This window comes from Brachycentrus maculatus, unplaced genomic scaffold (genome assembly GCF_059751285.1).
Source record: "Brachycentrus maculatus isolate JH-2025_06_01 unplaced genomic scaffold, ASM5975128v1 h1tg000528l, whole genome shotgun sequence".
Classification (NCBI taxonomy): Eukaryota; Metazoa; Arthropoda; class Insecta; order Trichoptera; family Brachycentridae; genus Brachycentrus; species Brachycentrus maculatus.
In genome coordinates this window covers 236,982-264,831 of record NW_028281274.1, presented here as the reverse complement: position 1 = coordinate 264,831, position 27,850 = coordinate 236,982, and the positions used below count along the sequence as shown (strand labels likewise).

Genomic DNA, 27,850 nt, shown 5'->3' with positions numbered 1-27,850 from the left:
CAAACACGCTTACACGATATAGGCATGCTTTTAATTTAATAACAAATCAAAAATATGTATATTTAAGTTATATACATTGATTTTGGATTAGGTGAAATACATTATACATAACTCACTGTTAGTTCTTGTGGCCACTAGTGTGGCCACATTTAGAAATGTAATGGAAATAATAATAAAACATTAAAACATACTTACTATAATTTTATGCAATATTTGAATTTATTTGTATGAATAAATGTATGACTTGGAGTACTGAGCAGTTTTATCAAATATATAATGGTTGTTACGAATAATAACACTAAGTCAAAATGCAATAAAAATATTGCTACTGCATAATGCACATTATAAAAAAGCTCTACATGGCATTTGAAATAATTTAGTTTTTTAGATTTAAATAAAAGAAACGAAGAAATTACAATGTAGTTAGTGGTGGTGTTTGCATTTATCAGTATATATTTTATATACATAATAAAAAAGAAATAACATTCTTCCTTTGTATGTATCTTGCTTACTTCTTCAGGTCCTTATTCATACCCAAATATGTAGTGCATAGGGTATAGTTTCAGTAATAGAATAGTTTCAGAAATAGAAATAGTTTAAATTCGACGCGGTATCAATTCAATAGTGATTATGTGATTGCAGTGTGATCAGCTCTGCATCCCAGGTTCATAGATATAGGAGTGGAATATATTTCATAGGATGCAGATGATGTAAGTGAAGGAGTTAAATGTGAAGGACATTACTATGTATAAGAAATGGAAAAGGATTAGTAAGTATGAAAAAAGAGAACAGCAGTAACTTGGTGTTGAATACTAGCTTGTGCAACTTATACACTGCTAATGTGTACGAGTCCCTTGAAGTAACTTACTACATACTTCATTTCACAGAATTTCTTATTTCTGTGTAATTTAAATATTGTAAAATAAAATAAATGGTTTCTTTTTTGCTGCTAAATTACATTTTTACGAAAGTTTTTACCGTTTCCGGAAGCATTGGGTCCAAAATTGCTCAGCATGTCTAAATAATATCTTGCAAATTAATACTTTGTGATATTATGTTTTTGCGTGAGAGTTATAACACGAAATGAAGAACAAAAATCACTAGCACAGCTTACTGTCTATTAGCAGATTTAAAGTAGATTAATTATGATTACTTCATGTTATTTTTAGGGAGTGAGAGTGCATAATTGTTTCAATGTGACATTACAATGTTGACCTGATATTACGTGTTGGCAGTATTATTTACCTGAGTGTGATTGATAAGAACTGTTGATTGCGGCTGTGGAGAAGGCAGCGGTGGCGGATCAGTCAGTTTTTCGAGTTCTTTCTTTTTATGTCTCCAGTGCTTGTCGTACCGGATGCCAAACAGAACTATGAAATATTCTATCAATGCCAGAAATACAAACAAGGTGCATGATATGAGCCAAACCTCTATGCATTTTAATTCCAAAGCCCTCGGCGAGTTGTTTCTGAAAGAAGAGAAAACATGATAAAGATGTTATTTATTGTAACTGCAGACAGTTCAATATTGAATTGTTGGGTAATATATTCAAAATTAAACAAGGTTTATTGGATTGAATTCAATATTTATTTATGTATATGTTAATATGTGATGCGTTTCGTCTTATTAAGACATTATCAAACACTCAGATGCGTTTCGTCTTATTAAGACATTATCAAACACTCAGATATGTTTGATGTCTTAATAAGACGAAACGCGTCACATATTAACATATACATAAATAAACGTAGAATTCAATCCAATAAACCTTGTTTAATTTTGGATATATTACCCAACAATGATAAAGATGACTTTTTTTTTGGAATCCTCTCTAAGCCGTTATCTTAGAGGCTTGTCTTGTTGGGAGAATTGGGAAGTATGAAAAAATCATAAATATGTACTTTCAAAAGTAATGTGACCGTTTTTACTAGTTTTACCAGTAAGTTCCTGATATTTACAACTCTGTCAAGTTTTTATGCGAGAAATAATTACGACAATTTAACCGTTTGACTGCTGAGAAGCAGTATATTGACTCTTGCATACTTTGAAAAACATCGATATATCGATATCTGTTATTACTGACAAAAATCAAAATGCATTTTTTTTGTAAAAACCCTTTTCTATCCCCCTTCAATCCACTTTGGTCAACCAAAGAGTACATAATTACATTTTCTTCTCCTTATTTAGTACTAGTGTGGAGATCTTAAACTGAATCTCAAATAAATAATCAATAATTTATGATGAAATCCATTGAAAGCATCATAATATATAAGAGGATTGTTTGTCTATGGTGTCAATTTTTAGTAATTAGATTTCTATATGATTTTTTTTTTATAAAAGCTATGATGTTGATTAAATTTTAAGAACTAAAAAAATAATATTACAGCTATGGCTGTGCGGTCTCACAATACAAAACATCTTAATACTTAATAAAGTAGGTACTTATCTAGTCTTTGTTTTATAAAACAATAGAGGAAGCAATTAAAATTCAAAATATTTAGTAAATATTCAAATTTAGGCCAAAATAGATACTGGAGCAATACCTCCAAAGTATGTCAATGCCTTTTATTTGAGTACACAGATTTTATAATGACTAAAGAGATGGTATATAGTATAAAATTTGGATTTTTGAATGATTTGCAATAGTCTATATGAAATTTATTATTCGGGTGGTTTAGTATCACCAGGATCTTTTTCCTGGCTACATAACAACTTATGATGACCCACCCATTAATTTTTTGGTCTTCTTTTAGATAACTTTCGAAGAAGATCCATATTTAATGCCTCGGTTTGTGGTATCACAAGGATATAATACAGATATTTATTGGTTTTTAATATTAAGAATAATTGATTTTACCGTGGTTTCAAATATTCAGGAGCATTTTTCGCAGTGTTCTATATTTATACTCTTATACAATGTCTATACTTTTGAGCGCTGACATTTGGTCACATTTTATGAAGAGCTTTAACGTCAAGGCAATCCCAATATGATTTTACTTTTCTGGGTTCTATCCTCATCAAAATGGTGCTTAGGGTACCGCATTGAATCGACGCAGTGTTAACTCAGATTTAATGAAGTAATAGTGATCAGCCGTGTTCTCCAGATTCATAGATATAAATGTGGAGTATGTCTGATGGGATGCAGATGATGTAAGTGAACGAGCTTAGGGTGAAGGATGTTACTGATATAAAGGAGAAAAGGCTGGTACTGTGGGAGAGGAAAAGGAGTATACCAGCAATGGATAGGGCACTCAGGATTGTATACGCATCATCGTACTAACTTGTGTAAGTTGCAAGAGTCAAGGTTTCATTAATTAGTCATGAATTCATTGTGTTGAGCTGTTGCATATTTAATGCCTCGGCATCATATTGCCATTGCCTCGGGACTGTAACATCATCGCTTCGGCTCTGTATAATCATGGCAACAATTCGAGTATTTCTGATTTCTTTGCATGGAGTTCCATACAGCGATGCACACTTATCAGTGCCGTATTATCAACGAGCCGCCTTTGAAATTAGGATGACTTGAGTCGAGGCAATAAATATCCAGTACTGAGGCGGTAATGATGCAGTGCCAAGGCGATGGTGATATAGTCTCGAGGCAATGGTATTATAGTCCTAAGGCAAAAGTAATATGGTGCCGAAGTTTTAGATGTGCAACAACCTTAATACAATTTATGACTAATGAAGGAGACCTTGTCTCAAAGGCTTGTACAACTTACACGAGTTAGTATGATTACGGGTATGCAACCCTAAGTCCTGTCTACTGTGGCTGTCTGTTAACTTACCTAACCGTATCAATCATGGTGACCAGTGAAAGCAATGTGGTGACAAGCAGAACCATTCGCCCTGGAACTATTTCTGGGATGACACAGAACCCTCCCCACGACATGACGACAAACAGAGTGGAGGGCAGGTAACACTCCAGGAGATAGCTTCGAAGTTCTCGAGACATGGTTATTATGAGGCGAGCCGTTGAGTGGTTACCTGGAAAGAAATTGCATCCATATTAATTATTTGAAAAAAATAATCAACTATCCCATTGAACAATCAATGGTTGGGTGAATTAAGTAACTAATGATACCCAAAAAAAACTTTTTATTTTATTTTTAAAAATCCGTTAATTTATCTTATTTTTAAATTGAAGTTGGAGTTCTTGATTGCCTTATTTATGATGTACAAAGCCTATTACATTTAGTAGGACTTTTATTCTACCTAAATAACTTGGTGTAGGGATTGGGCCGTGGCCTATTCATGGGAACTTCTCCTTAGTGAAGGGAAAATCACAGAAAATTCATTAGGAGAAGACGGACTGTCACTTGTTTTGAGTGCAATACCGTTCCATTCCAATTTATGAATTAATATTTACTATACCTAGTGAGGAAAGGCAGTGGATAAAATGTGTGCTAATAATTTGAAATTAATTTTACTTAATTGAATACAATAAAATAAGATACCCTTTTCATTATTGCAAATAGAACATATTGTACCATTTATTACAATATATGCCAATTTTCGGCAAAAGTATCCTATTTTGATTATTTTTACTCCCATAGAAGACTTAATCGAGAATTCTACTACCAAATGTCTCTATGATAAAATGCATATTTATATCGAAGTTTTATTTTCATTTTCTAGTTGCTTGTTAAAAGTTTACAAATAATAATCATCGATAAAAATATTCATGTTGGTCTGTAAAATAAAAAAAGACAATTTCATCAAGTTTATCTCAAAACTGACGTAACGTCGCCATTTTGGTTTTCCTCTGTCGCGCACTGTTTTATCGGCGGAACACTTTTAAATTTAAAAAATAAAGGAATACATTTATAAAAAAAAGTAGTGTCGCCATCTTGAAATTTCTCTGTCGCACACTGCTTTGCCGGTGGAACGCGTTTAAATAAAGGAATAAATTTCTTTACAAATATACACCAACCTTCGCCGTAGTAAATATTCCGCAATTCATGATCAATTTTAAATCTGACGACGTATTTCGGAAGTCGATAGCCATCGCCGAAGTCGCTCGGGAAACTAACTGGATCATCCCCTTTCCATCTGAAGGTCATATCTTGCATCATGTATTTATCTAAAAAATAATCATTGCAATAAATTAGGTTATAATCATTGTATACAATTTAAAAATGTGAAATAATCACCATATTATGTTTTAACTACTCACTGTATTTAATCACACTAATGACCCGTATTCGCATCCAATGGTGCATAAGGCACTGCATCAAATTGATGGAATGTTAATTTGATTGTTTATAACATAAAGGCTACAATGAATGATGGCCGCTTCAGGTACCAGTCCAGGGTAATTGTTAAATAAATATTTGGGCGTATTTAAATTATAACTGGCGTCGCTGACTCGATTCTCGCCAATTGCAATATGAATCTTATAATTTTTCAATTGATCTGAGTGTTTCTGATGTATTTCACATGTTTGCTTTCCCTATCCTTATTGTCTTACCTATTTACAATAAAAGCTTTGGAGGCTTTTTTATTATTTTATAAATCATTATTATACATAAATAATTAGTACCCTATGAACCATTGGGAGGTGGTAGAAATGAAAGAAAAAATCATTTTTCTGTGTGAACCAGAATTTCTCACAACCTTTATAACCCGTAGATGCGTCATTGTAAAATAGGGTTTAACCTATAAAAAAACTATCGAAATATGACCTCAACCACATGCTAATTTTACCGTCAACGATTGGTTATATTGTCATTTAGTCGTTAACTATTTTTCTTTTCTTAATTAGTTTTGTTTTACATATACATAGTCTAGCAAATAGCTAGCAAAATTTATAAAAATATTCTAATTACTGTATAAAAAATATAGATTGATATCGATTGTTAGACGATCGAGATATCAAATTGAAATGGCTAGCACAATTTGCCCAGTCGATTTAGTTAGGGTAAAGTTTCGACTTGTTCATTTGGCGGATTACGCCCGACCTATCAAGAAAATTGCTCATTGCAACGGAAATTCACTTACAGCTGCTGAAATCCACGGGACAAATTTGGACATCCAGTGGATACAGGACGAAGTTCATATCGCATCTGATGATTACTGTCGCCCTGAAACGTTAAATAATGAAGCATAAATAATGTTATATCAAATATATATACAATTTCAAAAAAATATCAACATAAGTAAATAATAAAATAGTTTTAGATATTTTTTTATTGTGATCTCACTTGAATGTTGTAACGGACTACTTAAAATAATTGTTTTATTTTAAACAATTCTTTTTACCGCAATGGCAGCGCTATCTGTTGAACGTAACAAATAATATTAAATATTTTTCATGGCGGTTAGCGTATTTCTTGACAGATCCCGTAATTGAGCATTTTCAATGTTTCAATTGCATTTTTGTCTCATAGATTTTTGTTACTATAAAATTACAAATGTGTGCTTTCTATTTTGATTATTTTTCATTCTGCCAGACTGGGTCGCAGTAACGCGTGGCCGGGTATAGCTAGTAATTCATAATGTGCTAGATATTTGCAAAAAATGCACATACCATATAACAAAAGATTAAAAAAATTCCCATAGTTGAATAAAATACCATGAACGTCAGTTAATTTCTTATACGTATGTTTTTACATATTATATGAGTTATATGCGAAGTCAAACATATTTATTATTTGTAATATAATGGTGACGAATACATAAAGTAAAACTTAATCATAAATATATTATATATCAGTTTATGTATGAAAATAGACGAACAATCCCCAACGACACCCATAATATGAATATAATTTTTCAGCGAACGTATCTAAAAATAGGGTGGAAAATTTATTTCAGTTAAAAATAAGGCGTTCCCCTGTGCGGCCATGTAGGCACATTAAAAAGAGAATGAGGCCAGGCTATTAAAGGAAATATTTTGCTCAAATATGTATAGGCCAAGGTTGGTGGGAGTAACATCAAATCATAAAGTTTTTTTTCTCAATATCTATTCATCACGCATGTGCTCGGCTGTCCAAATTTAAAACACAGTAAGGGACATTTTTTGTAGTAGGTTTTTTTTGCATTTTTGGACTAAGTAGAGTCTACTTAGTCCATAAATGCAAAAAAAACCTACTACAAAAAAATGTCCCTTACTGTGTTTTAAATTTGGACAGCCGTGCTGTAGCTAGTAATCTGTGCCACGGATTTTTTTTGTGAATTTTTTTATAGATAAATATTTTCACTATAAATAAGGTCGAGAGTGACTAAATTGTACATTATATTGACAATGAGCGCCTCATTTTCGGCTTGAATTCTTATATCATGAATAACTACCTAACCATCAACTAGCTTCTCCGCAGGGGTAGGCAGAGAGAATAGAACGCCGCACCTATATGTCTTTGCGAACAATCTGTCTGTATTATGAGCATATCTATTGGGTTTTGGGTTTAGAAACGGGTAAAGAGCGTTAGGGGTTGGTTTGTCGGTGCGGGTGGTTTTCTAGCGGGTTTTGGGTCCCCTAGTAGGTTTACTTTGCTACCGATGTCACTCAGGGTATTAGAACATCGTGGTGGATTTTGCACACTAGTTAGTATTAACTTACATGCCCCGCTGACAATAAAAGGGACTTTGAAAGCATAAATAATCTTTTTTGATTTTGCATGATTGATTGAATATGGCTGTAAAACTTAAAACACAATAAGGGACATTTTTTTGAAAAACGTTATTTTGCATTTTTGGACTAAGTAAATTCTACTTGCAAAAAAACGTTTTTCTCAAAAAATGTCCCTTACTGTGTTTTATGTTTGGACAGCCGAATAGCGATATAAGATTTCAAAAAAGTTTTTACATAGATGGCTCCAAATGGAAACTAAAAGTTTCTACACCGGTCTTGGGAATATGTCGGGAACTTTCAGAGCTTCTATGTATATATTGAAAGCTGTCCCACCGCATTCCCAGATCTGATACAGAAGCATCTAGGCTTCCTGACAGACCTTCTCTTGCAAAGCAAAATTTTTAATGAACTTGCGCAATTTATAGCAAATGTGAAACAAAATTGTCTCCCGATTTTACTGTTGATTTACATTGAAAACCTTTTAATATACCTATCACTGCCAATCTAAATAAATACAAGTTTGTAAAACCACCACCAAAATTTCTAGAAGTGTCACGGTGTAGACAGAGAACCCAAAGATGTAGTTAACCAGGCAATAGAAATGGATCTTCTTCGAAAGTTATCTAATAAGACCAAAAAAATCATGGTGCTGCAGAAAGATAACATGATTCAAAGGCATAGTCTAGGTGACGTTGTCCAGGACAGAAGGACCTACAACGTGAGGATAAGGAGAGCTGACCCCAGCAGTCTACAAAGACGATAAGCTGGGATGTAGCCAGGGGAGAAGAATGAATTCTAGCTTGTAAATTTGTTACGTTTTGGTTCTATTTAATGATTTCATATTCGTTCAACACAGGATTGGTCACATTTTGTCGCAACTTTAATTAAGATCTCGATAGAATACAGTAAACATAACAGATTTGCATTTAAAGGATTTTTTGTGCAATATTGGAAATGTAACTTTTTGGTGAGGATCTCCACAAATATTGGTGTTCTCACCCGATGCTGACAGCCAGGGTGCTGTTCTTGTAGAGGCGTAGGGAAGCCATCTCCTGGAAAACGGAGAGCACCTTCATCTCGCGCAGCTGCCTGATGTACAGGTCCGGCATCCAGAACTGGTGACGCTGCTCCCAGGTCAGCTCCACAAAGGGTAGCTCCGACACGGCCTTCATCCTGTGGTCCTCCCAGTACACTTGCATGAAGACGTCCAGGGATATCTCCTGGATATGCGTTCAGAACAGCGTTAATATTGATGAGATTTTATTAAAGGTCAATTTAAATTATTTTTTGACATATCAAAGAAGATGGGGAAGAAGAAGGAAGTCTGGGAATTTACGACAAAATTGGTCAAATTATAAGCTAAAATAAATTGAAAATCATGTTTTCGGGATGTTGTTTCTAGAGAATACCCTCCCATCGACATTGTAAATTATAGAGCGCCCTTGAGGTAATTTTTTACGAAAACGGCGCTCTGAAAATTGATTTATTATAATTATGAAAAAAGATACATCATAAGATAAATAATTGCAATTGAAACCAGACCTTATACCATCATAAGTAATTAGGTTTCAAACAATATGGGTTTATCGTCATTCATGGTAAAAGACAAGGGATGAGTCTAAACGCGGTTTATGGGAGTTGACATTAATTTTTATTATAATTTTTTTCTTAATTTAAAAGATTTTTTTATACAATTTAGTTCATTTTCAAGACATTTTTATTTTTAACAATCTTAAAATTAGTTAAGCTGTTCTCTTCAATAAAGAGACTAAGCTCTGGTGCTTGGAGAGGGACTTACACACATTGTTTATTGTTTATGATTATTAGTGAAATAATACTGTTTTTTGTTGTTTTTTTCGATTAAATGAGTCGTTTAATTTGTTTAAAATATCTGTAGGAAGGTTGTTGAAGTATTTGGTTCCCAAAGTTCTGTTGAAATTGTCTGGTATTGCATTTTGATATAATTTAAAACTATGAAATAGCAATACTTCAAACAAATAAAAATAAATTATAAGAAGTTATGGTATAACGAAGGTAATGATGAAACCATTACTTAGAATTCATATTTTATTATTTCTTTATTAAAGTTGTTTTTTATCGAGGTTCACAGTTTACACCCGCGCTGTGCGAGGACGTCCTGTAAGACATCCCAATAATATTGTAATAATGTCCCATTTTTAAAATTAATACCAATTCTTTAAAAAAATGCTTTAATTTTTAATAGTTGAATTAAAATCGTCGAATTAAGAGTTTTAAGTCAATTCAATAAGTTTAAAAGATACATTAATATATTTAAAAATATATATTTTTAAGCAAAATTTTATAATACATACCGTGGGTTTACTGGCATAAACGTTAACTCGAAAATATGCAATTTTGACTTAATGATGCATATTATTAAGTTTTCAACGTTCTATAAACTAGAAAAATACATAAGTATTTTGAAATGTCAAATATACCTATGTGGTTTTAAAAGTAAATTCAACTTTAAGTTTAATAATGGGTATTTTATTCAGGCTAAAAGCTTTAAATAACAGTGATTATTCAAACAAGGATTTAAGAGTTAACGTTTTTTGAAAGTATACTCACGATATTTAAATGAATAAAATATTTTTATTTTAAACAACAACAAAAAAAACAATATAATGACACTACAACACATTGTACACAAGTAACATTAGCAACGTGATGAGTGGCCAATTATTATTTACAGGGTGATTTTATTACTTAATTTGCAATATTGATATGTGGTGAGTGAATTTCGTTACTTACCTGATAAAATATTTCTTTGCTATCCCTCAACCAAGTGAGCAAGTATGTTGAGTCCTAAAATATGGAATTCTGTGATATTGTATGCATGTACAAAATGAAAACATTCTAACTTCCCTATTACTTGGCTTGACTACGCATCTACCATCTAATAAATTACTTTTTATAAAATTAACCCAAAATAGGGAAATATATTTTGAAATTCACAAAAAAGTAATTTAACATTTTTAAAGTGTGCATTATAATTACAACATGTTGAGTGTGTCCAATTACTTGTTCACAAAATCTGGATTATCTACAATTACAGGAATTATTTTCATATTATTTGGGTAGAATTGATGAATGTTACACGTGTATAAGGTGATCACTTAAACCAGCCTATGACGGTCGTCAGCCCAGCAAATACCCAGACTTCCATATTCTTCTTCATCTTTGATGAGATGTCAAAAAATAATATGCATTATAATTAATTAACCAATATTTTTTTTAACCACAACTATGTTTTATTTACATGTTTTTTTTAATACTGTATTTTGTATTAATTTTCATTACTTTTTACCCTTATCCACTCCCAATGGTGCATAGGGCATCGCATCGCATCGACACAGTGTTATATTGATCGTAAATTACAAAAGGACAAGGACACCAACCCTTCGATTCAGGTAACAGTCCAGGGTAATATCAAATAAATATTAGATTGAAATCAATAATATTTATTTTTCTACCCTTAGGATTCGAACCCAGGACCTCGAGAAAGATATTCAAATGCATCAACCACTACACAATGGATTAATAAAAATATATTTTTATTTACAAAAATCGTTGTTTTTGTATAATCTTTTCAAAGGAAAGATTTTCTGTGTTTCTCTACTGTACAGAGTGCAATATATTTCTAAAATATATTTGTGGGCTAGTGGATATTTTTTTGCGTAATCTTTTTAATGTGAATGCTACTTGCATATATAAATATAAATATAAATAAACTGTAATATTTATATAATAATATTTTTTTTCTGTGTACAAAACGTATACCTATTTCTGTTATCCGCCCTACGAAGTTGATTCAATATTTTAATAATTATGTATATACATTTGAATATTTTGAATCAAGGAACGAAATACATGCGCATGCGCTTTTGTAGGCCTAGAGTTGCGTTATTTAAAATGTTTCCACAAAGCAATAAGGACACTAATAATACTGTTCATACAGTACAAAATAGGTGGCAATTTTTTTACGTTTGTAGTCACTTGGTTCATTTGTAATCTTACAGGAGTCGTAACGCTGCCGTTGAGTTTTGAATGTGTACTTTGTCAAGGAAAATACTAACAAGTTTATATATTTTTATTGAAATAACTTGATCAAATTTTATACAAAAGTTATTGGTTCTTTCATCACATTATGAAGAAAACAATATTGTTTTTTTTTTTTTAAAAATAATATGGGTGTAAGAAATGACTAACATTTCGCTCACTCTTTTCAACAATGTCAAATATCAAAAAGCTTGATTTTTCAGGAGATCGTTTTTAAAGTTTAAGAATAAAATAAAATCTCCCAAAAATAAATATCACGCCATTTATTGAACTCTTTACTGTGCAACAGATCTTTTTAGGTAAAACTTGAAGGTTTTTTCTCCATTTAAAAAATATTTGGGATATTAAAAAAAAATTAAACAATACTTTTTCTTCAAAATGCAGAATCAATACTTTCTGCCCTGTAGTGGGTAAATATTAAGTTAAAAATATGCCGCTTTTTCTGGGACAAAGTACATTTTTTGGGAATTCCGAAAACATGCACAACTGAAAATTGTCGATTTTTGATATATGACGTTGTTGAAAGGAGTGAGCGATTTGTTGACTCATTAACACTTGTTTTTTTTTAACATGCATTCCATTGTCTATATATTAACTTCTCGTAATGTTGTAACAATATAAATAATATTTATGCAGTTTGGAGATGTTATGTTATCAAATTTATATTTCGCAAATAGCCCTTTAATTTCGTAGAATAATGAAATAATAGTTACTTGAATAATTCGCTGAATTTGCAAGAAAATTCAATTACCCTGTCACAAATGTTGATTTTCGTGACGGTTTCGATAGTTTCCTCGAAATATTTCGTTTTCTTTGAACTTTTGAATATTTTCTTATAATTGTATTTCACGCCAGAGTGACGTATTTATTATGTAAGTTCTTACAGGTTGTGTTAGATAAATGTAGATGTTGAGATATGTAAATACAAAATAGATTTTAGATAATATCTAGTCAATTGCCCAAAATAAAAATGATATTTCATTATTATTATTTTATAGTAACACAAGCAATATTAAAATAGGCCGTCTTTGTACTCTAAAATAACCTCTATATATATTTTTGTACCGTATGTGAAAATGGATTACGAGCGAGATATGATTTTAATTTAAGATTTTATAAAACAATAACTATTTAGCTTTTCCCCCTTTATTTTATTTTATTTCATGTAATCAGTGACCGAGTTTTGTCATAACCGACATCATCAGATTGACGATGTCGGAACGAATAAGCCCAGTCACTTGTCAAATAAAATAAAAAAAGAAATAAAAACTATTTTGTTGTTGTTTTGTATGTAAAAAAAAACTTTAATCTAAGTAATCTAATTTAAGATTATGTTGGAAAATTGTACAAAATTGATTTTTTTCTACATAATTATGCACGCATTTATATATTTATAAGATTGTAAACAAGTGAACATGGGATAAAAAATATAAAACTTCAAATCGATATTTCATGCGTACTTTTTTATCTAAAATTTCAGCGACCATTAAATATTTTTTTCATGTTCGACTTTACCGAAACCCATAGTTTCGACTAACGTGATCATAGACACTATTCATCGTCGCCCTAAATAAAATTGCTTAGTATGAATAACATCATCATGGAAAGCCTATTTGCTAAATGAATTTTCCAGCGTAAAGAAATTACCTAACTGTATCTGCAAATAGTACCTAATCTAGGAGAAAGCCGGAAAACATTGAACATATTATTATACGTATGTTTATTTTTATAGGGCTTCGTTCTTAATCGTTCGGCCGCCATGTTGACTTATGCATAAGTGCTATAATCCTTATACAATGAACCTTGATACAAGCCTCACGGCACCTTCTATACGTCCAACAAAACCAAATGGCGCCAAATCTTACATCCACTTTAGGAACATTTTTACGTCGAAAAATACACTAATCAATGACCGTTTTTGCTTTCATTCAAAAATGATAAATTTATCTATGTTGGCAGCTGTTTGACATAAAGTGTTCGTAGAATGCTACGCATTCCATAGGCCGATATTTTTTGAATATTTTTTATATGAGGTCAAGCGATCTTGCGTCCCTTATGTCACTGCGACAATATTTTGTCTATTGTGACCTCCCTCTGTATCATAGCTCACTCTCAAGACCTACATGAGTCATGTAGCTCACGACCTGGCTTGGTGGTAAGAGCTTCACCTTCTCGGAGTCTACTAGTGGTCCTCCAAGGATGTGACTCCGTTTGCGAGCGAGTGCGTCACAGTTATAGAGAATGTAGATTGGTATTTCGTTATCCTCCATACAAAATCTGCAGACTGGGAAAGGGACCGATATGGTCAACAACCCAAATGTGCTCCAAATAGCAAGAGCAGGGAGACAGTTGCTGATTGATATCAAGGTCCGGAAGGTGTCCTATGTGGGGCATGTGCTAAAAGGTGAGAAGTACGAGCTATTGTATCTAATCATAAAAGGCCAAATAGAGGTATGGGCAGAAGATATATCTCCTGGTTTCGGAATATAACGAGATTGGACGGGGATCAGGACCGTCGAGGCACTATTTAGAGCTGCCCAAGACAAGGACAATGACTCTCGAGTGATGTTGACATCAGGAAGATCTGATATGATGCGCAAATAAGAAGTTCGTGGACATGATTTATTTCAGAAATTAAATGGATAAGAACACAAAACGTAGGGATTTTCTTTTGATATATTATAAGCTTTCAAAATGTCATACCATTACAAAATATTACTTAAATACACTTTTTCTCAGTCAGTTAATGTAAACTCAGGATAAAAAAATATATTGAACAAAATAAATTAAAAATCTCTTTTGAGCTGTTCGAGACAAGATCGAAGGGTGTCTAAGGGAGAAATTATTATAATAAATCTAACGGAATCATGAAATATATTTGAAAATTTGATTTAAAAAAAAAGCCAAAAATTAAAAATATTCACTCTATTGGATTTAACCCATTTCTTTTGAACAGCGATTTGATTCATGACAAGAAGTAATGACGTCAGAAAGGTTCGATAATACGCGATATCTTTATATAGATAGGTTATATTGAGGTTTATCGAGTGACTGGCAACGAAAAATTGTGAAGAAAATTTGTATACACCATACACAATATACCGAATGGATAACAATAACCAAGGTACGTCGCTGATTCTGACGGGTTTTAACTATCGGCTGTTATTTTAAACAGAATGTCACATAATCTTTTTTTTGTAGAATAGCATTTACATAGTGGTTAGTTATTTTTCATTTTTTTATTAAATAAAAATGATAGTAATGTTTAGTATATAACGAATCACCAAGATCCGAACTAATTATAATAAAAAAAGACCTTTTAATTTTTATTTATAATAAATGATGTAAAAAGACTTAAGGTACACTAAAAACTAATAACATGCATCTAAATCGCTATGGTGAGATGATTTAAAAAATATTATTTTATCCAAATTTTATTGTTGTTTTCAATTTTCATTTCAGTTGGATTATATTCATGATGCCGAAATGATTTAAGCATTGTACAGATTGAGACGAAAAATGAATGTAGGTTAGTACAAAGATTGAGTTGTTTGTGAAACTGAATAGGTGTAAGGTAAATTACTCCATTACCGACACAATTTTATGATAAAACCTATTGTTTTTGCCCTTTCAATTTTGAATTCGTCCAAAAGTGATATTAAAAATGATTCTCAAACATCGCCCGAATTTTTTTTTAACTCAAATAAGTGAAAGTAACGATGATATTAAAATGGTCAATTGGAGGACGTGCATCGACGATGAAAACTCAAAGGGCGAGCCGATTTCACACGACCTTAAAAATTATTTTGAATGAAAAGTATGTGTTAATTTCTCAAATCACATTTATTATTGAACACAATGACGTTTTGTTTGTGTACTTTGATATGTTCCTCACCAATACCAGAAAGAAAAACAGAAATCGGCCAATATTTGAGAATAATATTGTTGACTTATTTTACACCTAATAAAAAGGACTATTGTCGGAAAAAAAAGTCTTCAGTAATATTCGCATAAATATATATGAAAAAATCTCAGCACTAAAACGGTTAAAGATCAAACTTTAGTCCGATTTTAAATCAAAAAATGAGTTCAAAAGAAATTCGTCGATTGGAGAAGAGATTGTCGCTCAAAATTATTTGAACTTTTTTGGCTTCTGGTGCTATTTTAGATTGAACGCCCCATTTGACTTCGCACTATTAGTCGTTTCGAGGGCCTATCATATAAGTTACAACTCTTATTTGATATTCACTAAACCAAATTCATAGTATTGAGAATGATGCTATATGTATCAGCAATTTATAAACATAAATTCACTGCTTCAATCTTTAAATTGTTTAAAATCAGACCTTCAACGAGATAGCGAGTGTTTTTGCCTAGAATTTTCACTCGTGAATAAAGTCTTTAAAACTTATACAGTTGAAGTCTAAGTAAGGCCATAATAAGTGGTGTCGCATAAGCGTTTAACATTACGGAATTTAAAAAAATCAACGATTTTTTTAGATTACTTGAATATATTTGAACATTGTCACTAAAAAATAATAAGGAAAACAAGGATAAGAGAAATATGCGAGATCGAAGATGTAGTTAGGTGAGGAAGGCAACGAATAAGACAATGGTATGCGCGTGTGAGGAGAATGGAATCATCCAGACTCCCCCACATTGAATTGTACGCCCAACACCAAGGCAGATAGATGGATTGACAGCTGGGAATCGACATCGCAGGAGGCTTATCCTCTTAAAACAGATTACAAGGCTTAAACCAAGAAGTCAGTGAACATATACTATTTTTACAACACAAGAATGTATGACGGTAATAGCATCCGTTACCTTACGTATTCAGGATGAAATGTCGGTATTGGGTCCACCACCAGGAACTAAATGAGCTGACTGATAGAATGAGCATGCCTTGTTACTAACCTCCGGGCCATGCTTAAGGGCCTGAGCCCTGTAGGTGATTTTAGCCTCCCCTCGGTCGGGATCGAACCCGGGCCTTCTGATCCATAGACCGGGACGCTATCCCTCGCACAACAAATATGTTATTTAATAAAGTAACATATAAAAGTATCGCGAATTTTACACTATAGTTTGACTAAAAGTATTTAAAAAAAAGAAATTTCAACAGTTTAAACAGACCAACTAACTAACCATCGCGCCACTTCCTCGCAGGAGTAGGTAAAGATAATAGAATGCAACACCTACACCTGTTTTCAAGAACATTCTTCGCCAATTCTACATTCATACATCTTATAAATATCCACCTATTATTCCGACTCCTGACCACATTCAAGTATTCATCATACTTGATCGTGCCAAGTTTTCCCCGGTCTTTAGCTGCTTCTATTACCAAATACATTCGCTTCATCAATTTGTTTTATTGCTCTTCTCCACGCATTCGATTAACATGCCCAAACCATCTTAACACATCTTCCTTAATTTTATCGTTGAAGAATAATCATTCAGCCTTGAATTTTCTCCTTTTATCACCATTTGAGTATCATACATCGTTTTACCCCACATTCCTCTGACAGATCGCATTTCGACTGCATGCAGTATACTTTCATCTTTCTTTTCATCCATAAATTTACTAAAAATATGTTTATGAAACCCGGTATGTTGTTTTAATACAGCAAATTGACATTTCTGACATGATGAAAAAGAATAAACATAGAAGTCTGGGCATTTACAGGGCCTACGAAAGTGTCGTAGGCTGGTTATGTGATCACTCTACCCATGATTGATAACCACACCACTCAATTTATTATTATTATTATTATTTTCAAATTATCACCACTTAATGATCAATAAACCTTGTATTATAATAAGCAAGGTAAATAATAAATGCAATTGCCACCTTTAAAAAAATACTACTAAAATTATGAAACTCTAAAATACAAACATAAAATATTGTCGACATGTTTAGCGTTAAAATGTAAATTAAAAATATATATCAATATGTATTGAGTGAAAATTTAAATGTTCAAATGTCTGAACATAGTAAAAATGAAAACATTCTTCGATAGGCACTATGTGGGAACGAGAACTACAGGGGACTGATTATTGATTATAAAGTCAGCAAGCGTGAATGATTATTGTAGGTACCTATTTTCAGTACAAAAGGTATTGAAAAAACATTTCTTTGATTGCGTGGTCGGCTCTGAATTCGTATTTATATCTAACTGTTGGCTTGCGGAAGCACTTCGGAATATCGCGATCGGGGGAGAATTTTGTAAAGATTATTCGTGTCAGCCGAAGGGTAAGTGCCAAGAGGACTTCCTGTATTCGATATGCGCTAAATCTCGACTAGAGGGTGTTGAATTTAATGAAAAATATTGTTTTTATTAAAATATAATAAAATGAATTATATCACCCACATAAACAATAAATAATAATTCCCTCTGCAAACACAAGAGCTAAGTCTCTTTATAGGAGAGAATTGATAATTAATTATGATATTGTAATGTAAAAATGTCTAGAAAATTAATTAAATTATAAAAAAGACTCTTTTTAATTAATAAATAAAAAAAATATTTTACATGTTTACAAATTCCAGGGATAAAAAATAAATCGATATCTAGTTCAACAGTTCATAAAGTTGGGGGACGTTTTCTTAATAATTTCATAATCATAAAAAAAACATTACAAAAAACTAATTTCTGGTTTCTAAATGTACATTTTTATTGATATCTCAACATAGATAAATAACAATATGGAAGTCTGGGTATTTTGAGCTTACTTTTTTTAATACATGTGTGACATTCACCCATGATTCTTAGTTCAGAAAAACAGAATACGTAAGTACGTAGGAGAAAAAAACTGTTTTTATTTTTGTGCGAGTTAATGTATTGAGAGATTCATTGTAAGTACATACATATATCTTCACGGGGGTGATATTTTAAGTTAAAGTGTATAAAAAAAGTTATCAATACGAAGGAAGGTGGATTTCGATCATTGTTTTTAAAAAAAATATATTTCATGTATTTAAATCTCAGTGGAACCTATCGAATACAGAAAAACTACACAAATTACTGATGTAATAAAGTCCATGAAATTTAAAATAAAGCGAAAAATTTCGTTTGGTTCTGCATGTATTATCAGATTTTGGAAATTATGGAGAGTCTAAAAGCTAACTTTTCCATAAGAAGCAATCATCGACAAAACAGTTTGAGCGATGAAAATGTCAGAGAATGAACAAAACACGTATAAAAATAATTAAAACAGAGCTTTCAATCAATTAAATTCAAGGTTAAAGTAATTCATTTGGGAAATAGATAATTTGAATTCCTTGTACATTTAGAATTAAGTTTCTTTATATAAAAAAGGTTTAAAATATTGCTCACATATTTTTATTCTAAATATAATTGTGTTTTTTCAGTCGATCAGAAGTGGTTCCCTGAATTCCAATACTTTTGGCTTTTTGTATAAAAAATGAAAATTTATAAAATTATCTTTTTATTACCAAATTATCTTCTTATTTAACACTTTGTAATAAAAAAAAACAATACTTATTCTTCCAACGATTTATCAGAAAAGTGGATATTCGTATCTCAAATTCATGGAATATATAAAATATATTTTTATCATAACTTGCAGTTCAAATAATTAATTAGTGAATCGTATTCCCAAAATATTATAACAAAGCGTATCAGTTTTAACGCTCCGCTGAAATTGTAAGTGCTTAAAATATAAGTGTTGAAATATACTATATAATCTCTCGTAAAAAAATGTTAATATTTTTTTTTTATCTTTAAGTATGCTAAGATAGCAAAGGAGGATGCACAAAATTGATATGTAATAAGTAATTTGAACTGAATCTGTCACATTCCTAATTAAATGAATTTTAATTAACGGTTTCTTGAATATTTTTTGCTGATACTTTTTGGCATATTTTATAAACTTTATAAAATAATAAAAACTTAAACATTGGTGTTAACCACATTTATTATTAGTAATATTTTTTCAATCTGTTTTGACTAGGACCTTTTCTTCTTTATGTACTTAACATTAAAAAAAGATGTTCATAGTAAGCCTTCTCGCCAAACTAGGAATATTCTTCTGTTTTAAGTTAATTACGAATCCATCAAGTTGCTTACAAATAAAATAAAAATAAAATTCGTTAACAACAAAGATTTATTTTTATCAATTTATCAAAGTTTCTAAAATAATTATTGTAACTAAAACAGGTAAGTCGATGAGTTACACGACTTTTTGTTTGTTACTGAGTGATAGATGTTCTTTTTTTAAAAAAAAAAAAAAACAGCGAATACAGCAATCTTTTACGACATATTATATTTTAAAAATTACGATTCTCGTGTTGATAGATATTTTCTAAAATATTTAAATAAAAGAAGTTAAATTCAATATTTAAAAAAATATATTAATACTTGTTATTATTAGTAGTCTGATAAGATGTTTAAGAATAAATCATGAAATGAATGCGTATGTAATTATTTTTATTATATCATTGATACACGTGTTTTGTAATATATATATATATATATATATATATATATATATATATATATATATATATATATATATATATATATATATATATATATATATATATATATATATATATGTATATATATATATATATATATATATATATATATATATATACATATATACATATATATATATATATATATATATATATATATATATATATATATATACATATATATATATATATATATATATATATATATATATATATATATATATATATATATATATACATATTTACTCCTCGAAACATTATAACAAATACTGTGTCAAGTAAAATATGTATTTAGAATCATACATAGTATAGGTACTTGAAAATATTTTCAATTGATTAATTTTTATGTTGTCTAGAATATAACTCTTCTGGTTTAAGAAATATATGGTTAAGTATTAGCATTAATAAGGTCATATATTTACATGCGTGAAGCTTTTAAAATTTACAGATCTAAAGTATTAAGCTCAAAGGGGAACTACGCCTCATTCGTACCGTTTTTGTGATTTATTTTTATTATATTGAAGTCATTTTAATGAAATTAGAAATATAGTTTACATAAAAAAACAATGCTTTTTACGATTTACATAAAAATAATTAATACGAGTAACTGGATTTAGATGGAGCCCTAAAATACTAAGATGGAGATCTTGGGAGAATAAAAATAGACTCAAAAAGATGGTCGACGACAAAGACGCTGTGTGGGGTAAAAACTGGCTGCAAGCAGCAACCGACCAAAAAATTAAAGAATATGAAAGAGGCCTACATCCAACAGTGAAGGACAGAAGGGTAAAGATGAAGATGAGCAACTTTATATTTATGCCTCACATATGTATGTATTTTTTAAGGTAACAAATTACGAATTAGGACCAATAAGTTTAATTCATACTTAATACGTCACACAATTTATATCAGACTTATCCACGCCAGTAAAGAGTCTTGTCATGCTTTCCTTTACATCTTCCTAGCACAAATTACAAAACTAGCTTATTTGTGTACTGAACTACCTCTCAATATCGTAATAAAGGTTAGATGTCACACACTACTGTAACATAACTAATTACAATTCAGTGTTATTAATTAATTTTTACATTGATCCTCATGGATGGCGCTACAAATTTGTGATAAGTTAAAAACTACAAAAGCACCGATTTAACTTGTATTTTTTTAAAGATTCCGAAAAATATTTATAACAGAACTAACCACATGGGAGCATAGGTGGAGTGTTATTGTGTCTAATTTTCTAAATAAATTTTACACTTGTTATTTGTTTCATACTTATTGAAAAATATGTATGACAGGATTAATTGTTGAGATTTCTCGATGGTACGAATCAGGCATAGTTCCCCTATTATGCGTATATTTTCCAAAATTGCAACAAATGTGTTTGAAATGTAAAGAAAAATTTTGTAAGAAACTTTCAACATTTTAAATTTGTACTGGGAATACCCACATATTAGTCGTTAAACACTACACATTCATCAAGAAGCCAACATACGTTTAAGCTTAGGAAATATCAGTTTATTGATAGGTAAAACACAATTATGAAATGTGATTTGATTTAATTTAAAATTAAAAGCTATTTAATTACCTCTTTGCTTTCATCCACAGCTGCCACTCTGTTGATAAATAAGGATATGGACACATTTGTATTCTTTCCTGGAACAAAAAATAAAAATGATGAGAAAAAGTAGATTGTTATATGACATTTATTCCAACACACTATTCTTCAGTCACTTCTATTCTATTATTTTTTGACATCTCATCAAAGATGATGAAGAATATGGAAGTCTGGGCATTTACGGGGCTGACGACCGTCAAAGGCTAGTTTAAGTGATAACTTTACACACGTGTAACGTTCACCAATTCTACCCTATTAAAATTATTATTCCATTCTACTTAAAAAATATGAAAGTATCTCCCATAGTTGGAGATAATCCAGATTTTGTGAACAAGTATTTGGTCACACTCAAAATGTTGTAAATAAATAACCTCAAAGTAACTCCTATAATTGGAGATAATCTAGATTTTGTGAACTAGTATTTGGACACACTCAAAATGTTGTAACTTCTATTCTGCCTAATGGTCAGACAATGTAACGAATTACTTCTTCGTATAAAAAATATGGCACATTTTTCCTTCAAGAAATTTCTTCCAGAAATATATACAATCATTGGAAAACCTCTCCCCCTTGAACACCTTAAATGATGCTACTTGGATCATTCATACTGGAACTACTTATAATAAATGTTCTTTTTTCATTTTTCTTATGTAAAAGCTGTATCTGCCCACTAAGTTTCATACATATGTATAAGGTTGACCTTGACCGGTATCATTAGTCTGTTTTTGGTTGGACGAGAGATACTGCTTCTTAGTAACAAGCTCGCAAATTATTTTGTATAAGAAGTTTGATAAATAAATATACCTACAAGAACGAAGATAAAGATTTTTTTAAATCCTGTAAGATAAACGTTTTTAAAATGCACGATGCATGCCAAAGTATTTTTTATAAGTCTATGCATTATGTGTAAATATTTCTAGTGCTATATTGAGCTCTTCCCGACAGAAGATCGTAAGCGCCAGTTGGAACGTTTGATAAACAAAGCTTGCATCAATAAATGAGAACTCAACAATTTAGACCATTAGGGCTACAGACACATGTATATAGTCCCCGACGTACAGTTTGCGATGAGATAATTAAAATCCTATATATTTATATATATACACACACACAAACATATGTATGTGTGTGTGTGTGTGTGTGTGTGTGTGTGTGTGTGTGTGTGTGTGTGTGTGTGTGTGTGTGCGTGTGTGTGTTTGTATGTGCACATGTGCATGTCTTTGTATGTATTCACTGACATATATTTACAAATCTTTTATTTCACTTCTACTTTTCCTTCCAACCAATTATTTCAGGAAGCCGAACTTTTGGAGCTACGAGAAATCTATTGCCAACAGTGTCTAAAATATGTTTATTTGCGCCAACATTTATTTCCTAAAAATAAGAATAGATCTAGCCAACGAATTAATAATTTATTAGAAATCCCTTTTTGTAAATCCAGACTTGCGCAAAGACACTCATTTTTCATAGCTCCAAAACTATTCAACTTATTCCACAAAGACTACTTGTTAGATGTTAATTCCCTAAGTTCGTGTAAATTAAAAAAATTGCTTAGATTATTTATAAAAGAGACAGATTTAAGTTCCTTTTTCATTTAGAACATGATCGCTAGCTTTATACTTTTTTACTTTGTCATCTTTTTTATGTTTAAGTTTTAATTAAAAAAAAATAAAATAAAAAATTGCTCACTGAGAGTCAAGTATTTTTATTTTTATTTTTTTTTGTATTTAATTTAAGTTTTTTGTATTTTGTATTAACTAATTATACTTAGAAACCTATACCCTTATACCCTGTACTATGACTATTTATTTTGTATACCCACACACAGGCCATGCCTTTGTGGGATCTTTTTTTGTATTTATTTTTATTTTTTATAAATATTTTTTGTTTTTGAATTTATGTAATGCAAAAGAATTTTAAATAAAGAAAAAAAAAAAAACTTAATTTTATTTGGAAGGACTATTATTTCTTTTGATCATTTTAATGATATATTCTTATTTGCATTTTTCATTGTATGCAATATTTTTTATTGCATTGTTATTTTTTTTATGATCTTTTTCAGGAAATACACACGTTAGCATGTATAAATATTTAATCCACATGGAAAGCGTTTGTAATCAACCATGCTAAACAATAATTTTATTAGCGCTATCAGTTACTAATCTCAACATAGGGTATTATCTGAATAGACGTTTCATCAGGAATGGCCAACGGGTTAATCGTATTCCACCGGTGGATCGCCGAGCGGATTTAATTCTTGTAAAATGTTAACATATCGTTCACTCCTTTGAGTCATATCGCTCACTCCTTTGAACAACGTCATATATAAAAAAACTTGATTTTTAAGGAGATCGTTTTTAAAGTTTAAGAATATAATGAAATGTATAAGAAATAAATATCAAGCCACTTAATGAACTTTTATTGTGCAACAGATCTTTTAGGTACAACCTGAAGGATTTTTTCTCCATTTGAAAAATATTTAGTATATTTAAAAAAATAATTAAACAATACCTTTTCTTAAAAATGCAAAAAAAAACACTTTCTGCCCTGTAGCGGGTAAATATAAAGTTAAAAATATGTCGCTTTTGCTGGGATATAGTACATTTTCTGGGCATTCCGAAAACATGCACAACTGAAAATTATCGATTTTTGATATATGACGTTATTGAAGCATATGGAGTGAGCGATGTGTCCACCTTCTAGTGAAGTGGTTTGCGCGATTGGTATCTAACGTGAGACTCCGGGTCATTATTAATATTTTAATGCTCCTCTAATATTTAAAATTAAATAGTTGTTTGGAATTCGAAGAAGAGACTGATCATGTCCTTATGTAATAAAATAACAATTTAACCTGAAATTTGTTATTTTTATTTATTTTTATTTTTATTTTTATTAAGTCGTCTTACTGAGAAAAAAATCATAAGCATTCTTCTACATGCATGATTTAAAAAAAAATGCAAAATTAATTAAGTCTAGTGCAATATTCGCTGCACAATGGGTGATTACTTTTTAAAAACGGGATGAATTGTGTTATATTAGGGAGAAAATGTCAAATTTAATCTTTTTAACTAAGATGTATTATATGAACTTATGTTTTTATTTTTTCTTCTTAACTATATTCTTTAATCAATTAAATATTTTCTACCGATTCCCGAATAAATAAAATGAAAAAATGTCAATATTCGTTTGAATATTAGTTACCCACTTAACACATTTAAAACATACGTTTTTGTAAAGCTATTAGTTTGTCTCTTAAAAGCAGGGTGCATGGGATGCTAGTACAAAAAGAGAAGTTGTAGTACACATTTACCAAGTAAAACTTAAATAAAAAAGAAACCTAATATTTTCGAGTCCAACAACGTGGACTTTAAGCTCCGCAAGTAACTTGTCCAGACATTTATGTGGAGTATTTTGATGGACTTTTTTGTATGGTTAAGAGATCGAAGATTGGAAAATTTAGAGATGTGACCTATTGACAAATACTAAGAATTTCCTGGAGATCTCACATTACGAATGACGAGGTTCTCAGGTGGATAAAGAAAACCAGGCAGTTATCAAACACCATATTGAAGAAGTGAACGGAGAGAATGAGGAGAATGTGCCGCGGGATAAAGATCTCCTGTACACTATATTAGTGGGAATGATTGGGATATCGTATCAGAGGGTGTCCTTGCCGGAAGTATCTGCACCAAATATAGCTGTACCTCCTAAACGGTGCTGAAGAAGAACGCTTAAGGTCGAGCGGAGTGGAGGAAAAGACGCAGGGCTTTGCTGCCAATCAATGGCTAGGAATTAAACTAGAGAAAATATAACATATACGTTAAATACATTTATATATTTAAAAAAAAAAACTAAAAAAGTCGACTGCCACCAGCTTATAATTACACCTCTCTTACACAGTAGGTAGGTATGTCAACTATCGATATATGGGCATATACACAATATTTATTTACACGGTATGTATATGTGAAAAACCAATATACAGGGGTGATTGTAAGCTTATCGAGATAAAAATACAATATGAACACAATACAAAATACCGCAGCGGTACCTCACTGATTAAATGTAAATATTTACAGTCTGTTCACTCCGAACAGCAGACATATCATTGTTATTAATCTTAGGTAAATTGATCGATATAATATGTAAGTACAAACGAAAAAAAAATCAGACGATATTTTAAAAATATTTATTTGATGAAAAAAATACATACACACGCGGGACAGACATCTCAAATGGTGTTTAAGACTAAAACGAACTAAAATCAGAACTTGCGCATTTTTCATAGATCTAATTATTTTCAATGCACTTTATAAAGATTATATGATATTTACAACATTTTGAGTGTGTCCAAATATTTGTTCACAGATCTGGATTATCTCCAATCAGTTGTCGATCATTTCCCGCCAATAGCAACATAATTTCAAGAACGTCTTATGTTCAATTAGTCTGGGTATTTATGATGTATTTTTTACATTTACCTTCCCTATCCTTACTATCCTACCTGCAGACAGGCTTCAAAAAGTGTCTTTGCGGGTTATTCTTAGATTGTTAAAAAAAAGTGCTGAAAATATAACCTTCAAATTAAGATTCACCGCTGAATTTCATTATAAATAAAACATTTCTTTTGCTTATCAGTTTTAACACTTTTTGCGAAAACTCAGAACAATAATTTTTTATCTCTCGCATAAATTGTAAGCTAATTGATGACCTTTTCAAGTTCATGGTAAAAATATAACAATTTTTCGGAAATATGTAGAAGATCGGCCATATTTAGATTGTTTTGTGCAAAACATTCAATGTTTTGATGAAATAATTATTGCGTAACTATGCATTTAATTTAAGTTTTATTTTTAGTATAAATTGCCAATGATTTTCACAACGACACTAACATATTCGTATCTCAATATAGATAAAGAAGAATTCAAATTTTAAGTAGTGTGGACGTCATCATGGTTAGAATGTGTGTTACACGTGTATAAAGTGATGACTTAAAAATAGTCGATAAAAGCTTTGTAAATATTCTTTGTAACTCCCGTATTCTTCTTCATCTATGTTGAGATATCAATTTAAATAAAAACTCCTAAGTGGAGATAACCCAGATTTGTGAGTAAGTATTTGGGCACACTCAAAATGTTGATAATTTTACGTTCAGTTTGTCGAGATTAGAACCCGGGACCTCGTGAACAGTGACAAAACAAGCTAACTAATACGTTTGATGACATGCTATATGAAGGCGGGAAAATTTATATAACGTATATAGAACGGCTAATAGAATTAAATAGCTTCTTTAGTTCTTGGTATCTAATGAGAAAATAAAGATGTTTAGTATAAACGTTTGTTCGAGATCACGTATTTTTACTTTCATGATTGTGCCAAATAATAAAGTAGGTACAAAAACAAACTGTTCTAGAAGAAAATGCTACAATATGATATTCAATATTGTTGAATAGTACAAAGGCCTATAGTAAAAAAACACTGAAGAACTTCTCCAAAAAATTGACGTGTTAAAATCGTGAAAAAAATCGTATATTATTTATTTAAATTTAAATAAAATATTTTCATAATGTTATTTGCAATAATTTTGCAGGTTACTTTAAAAAAATATACATGTCGAAAATGAACCAATAGACGCTTTTAATTTAAACATTGACATAGGTCAGTCAACAACCATATCAGGCACTATCAGCGACGCAGTATTCTCTCGTTATTTGTAAAATCATTTGTAAGTTATTTTTATCACATTTCAGCTATCGTAATGTCTTTTTTACAGTATGAATAATAGAAATTTACGAATAAGAGAAATATATTATTAGATTAAAACCAATATTTTTAGTATTTCCACTTTATTTTTATTTGACCAGCGACCGGATTTCGTCGTTACCTTCGTTCGCTGGTCAAATATAAATAAAGTGGAAAAGCTAAAAATATTAGTTTTAATCTAATAATATATTAAAATGCAATTCCATCACGTGTCAGTGGATAATATAAATCTATTAATAAGAGAAATATTTCGTGAAATTAAGCAAGATATTCTCCATACAGCTATTTTGTAATTCTGAAATAATAAACTTATCAA

At 30.8% G+C, this 27,850-nt stretch overlaps 1 protein-coding gene across 5 annotated transcripts in view; it reads right to left on the bottom strand.

The window, feature by feature from the left end:
- LOC148301693 (glycine receptor subunit alpha-2-like) overlaps window positions 1-27,850 on the bottom strand; it is a 102,179-nt gene that overhangs the window by 2,847 nt on the left and 71,482 nt on the right. For all 5 annotated transcript variants that reach the window (XM_088272851.1, XM_088272849.1, XM_088272850.1 and 2 more), the window contains 6 exons: window positions 21,742-21,809; window positions 8,573-8,793; window positions 6,001-6,083; window positions 4,934-5,083; window positions 3,789-3,987; window positions 1,246-1,468 (listed from right to left, as the gene is read on the bottom strand). In XM_088272851.1, the coding sequence (XP_088128977.1) occupies window positions 1,246-1,468; window positions 3,789-3,987; window positions 4,934-5,083; window positions 6,001-6,083; window positions 8,573-8,793; window positions 21,742-21,809 (944 nt within the window). The remainder of the gene's footprint in view (window positions 1-1,245; window positions 1,469-3,788; window positions 3,988-4,933; window positions 5,084-6,000; window positions 6,084-8,572; window positions 8,794-21,741; window positions 21,810-27,850) is intronic.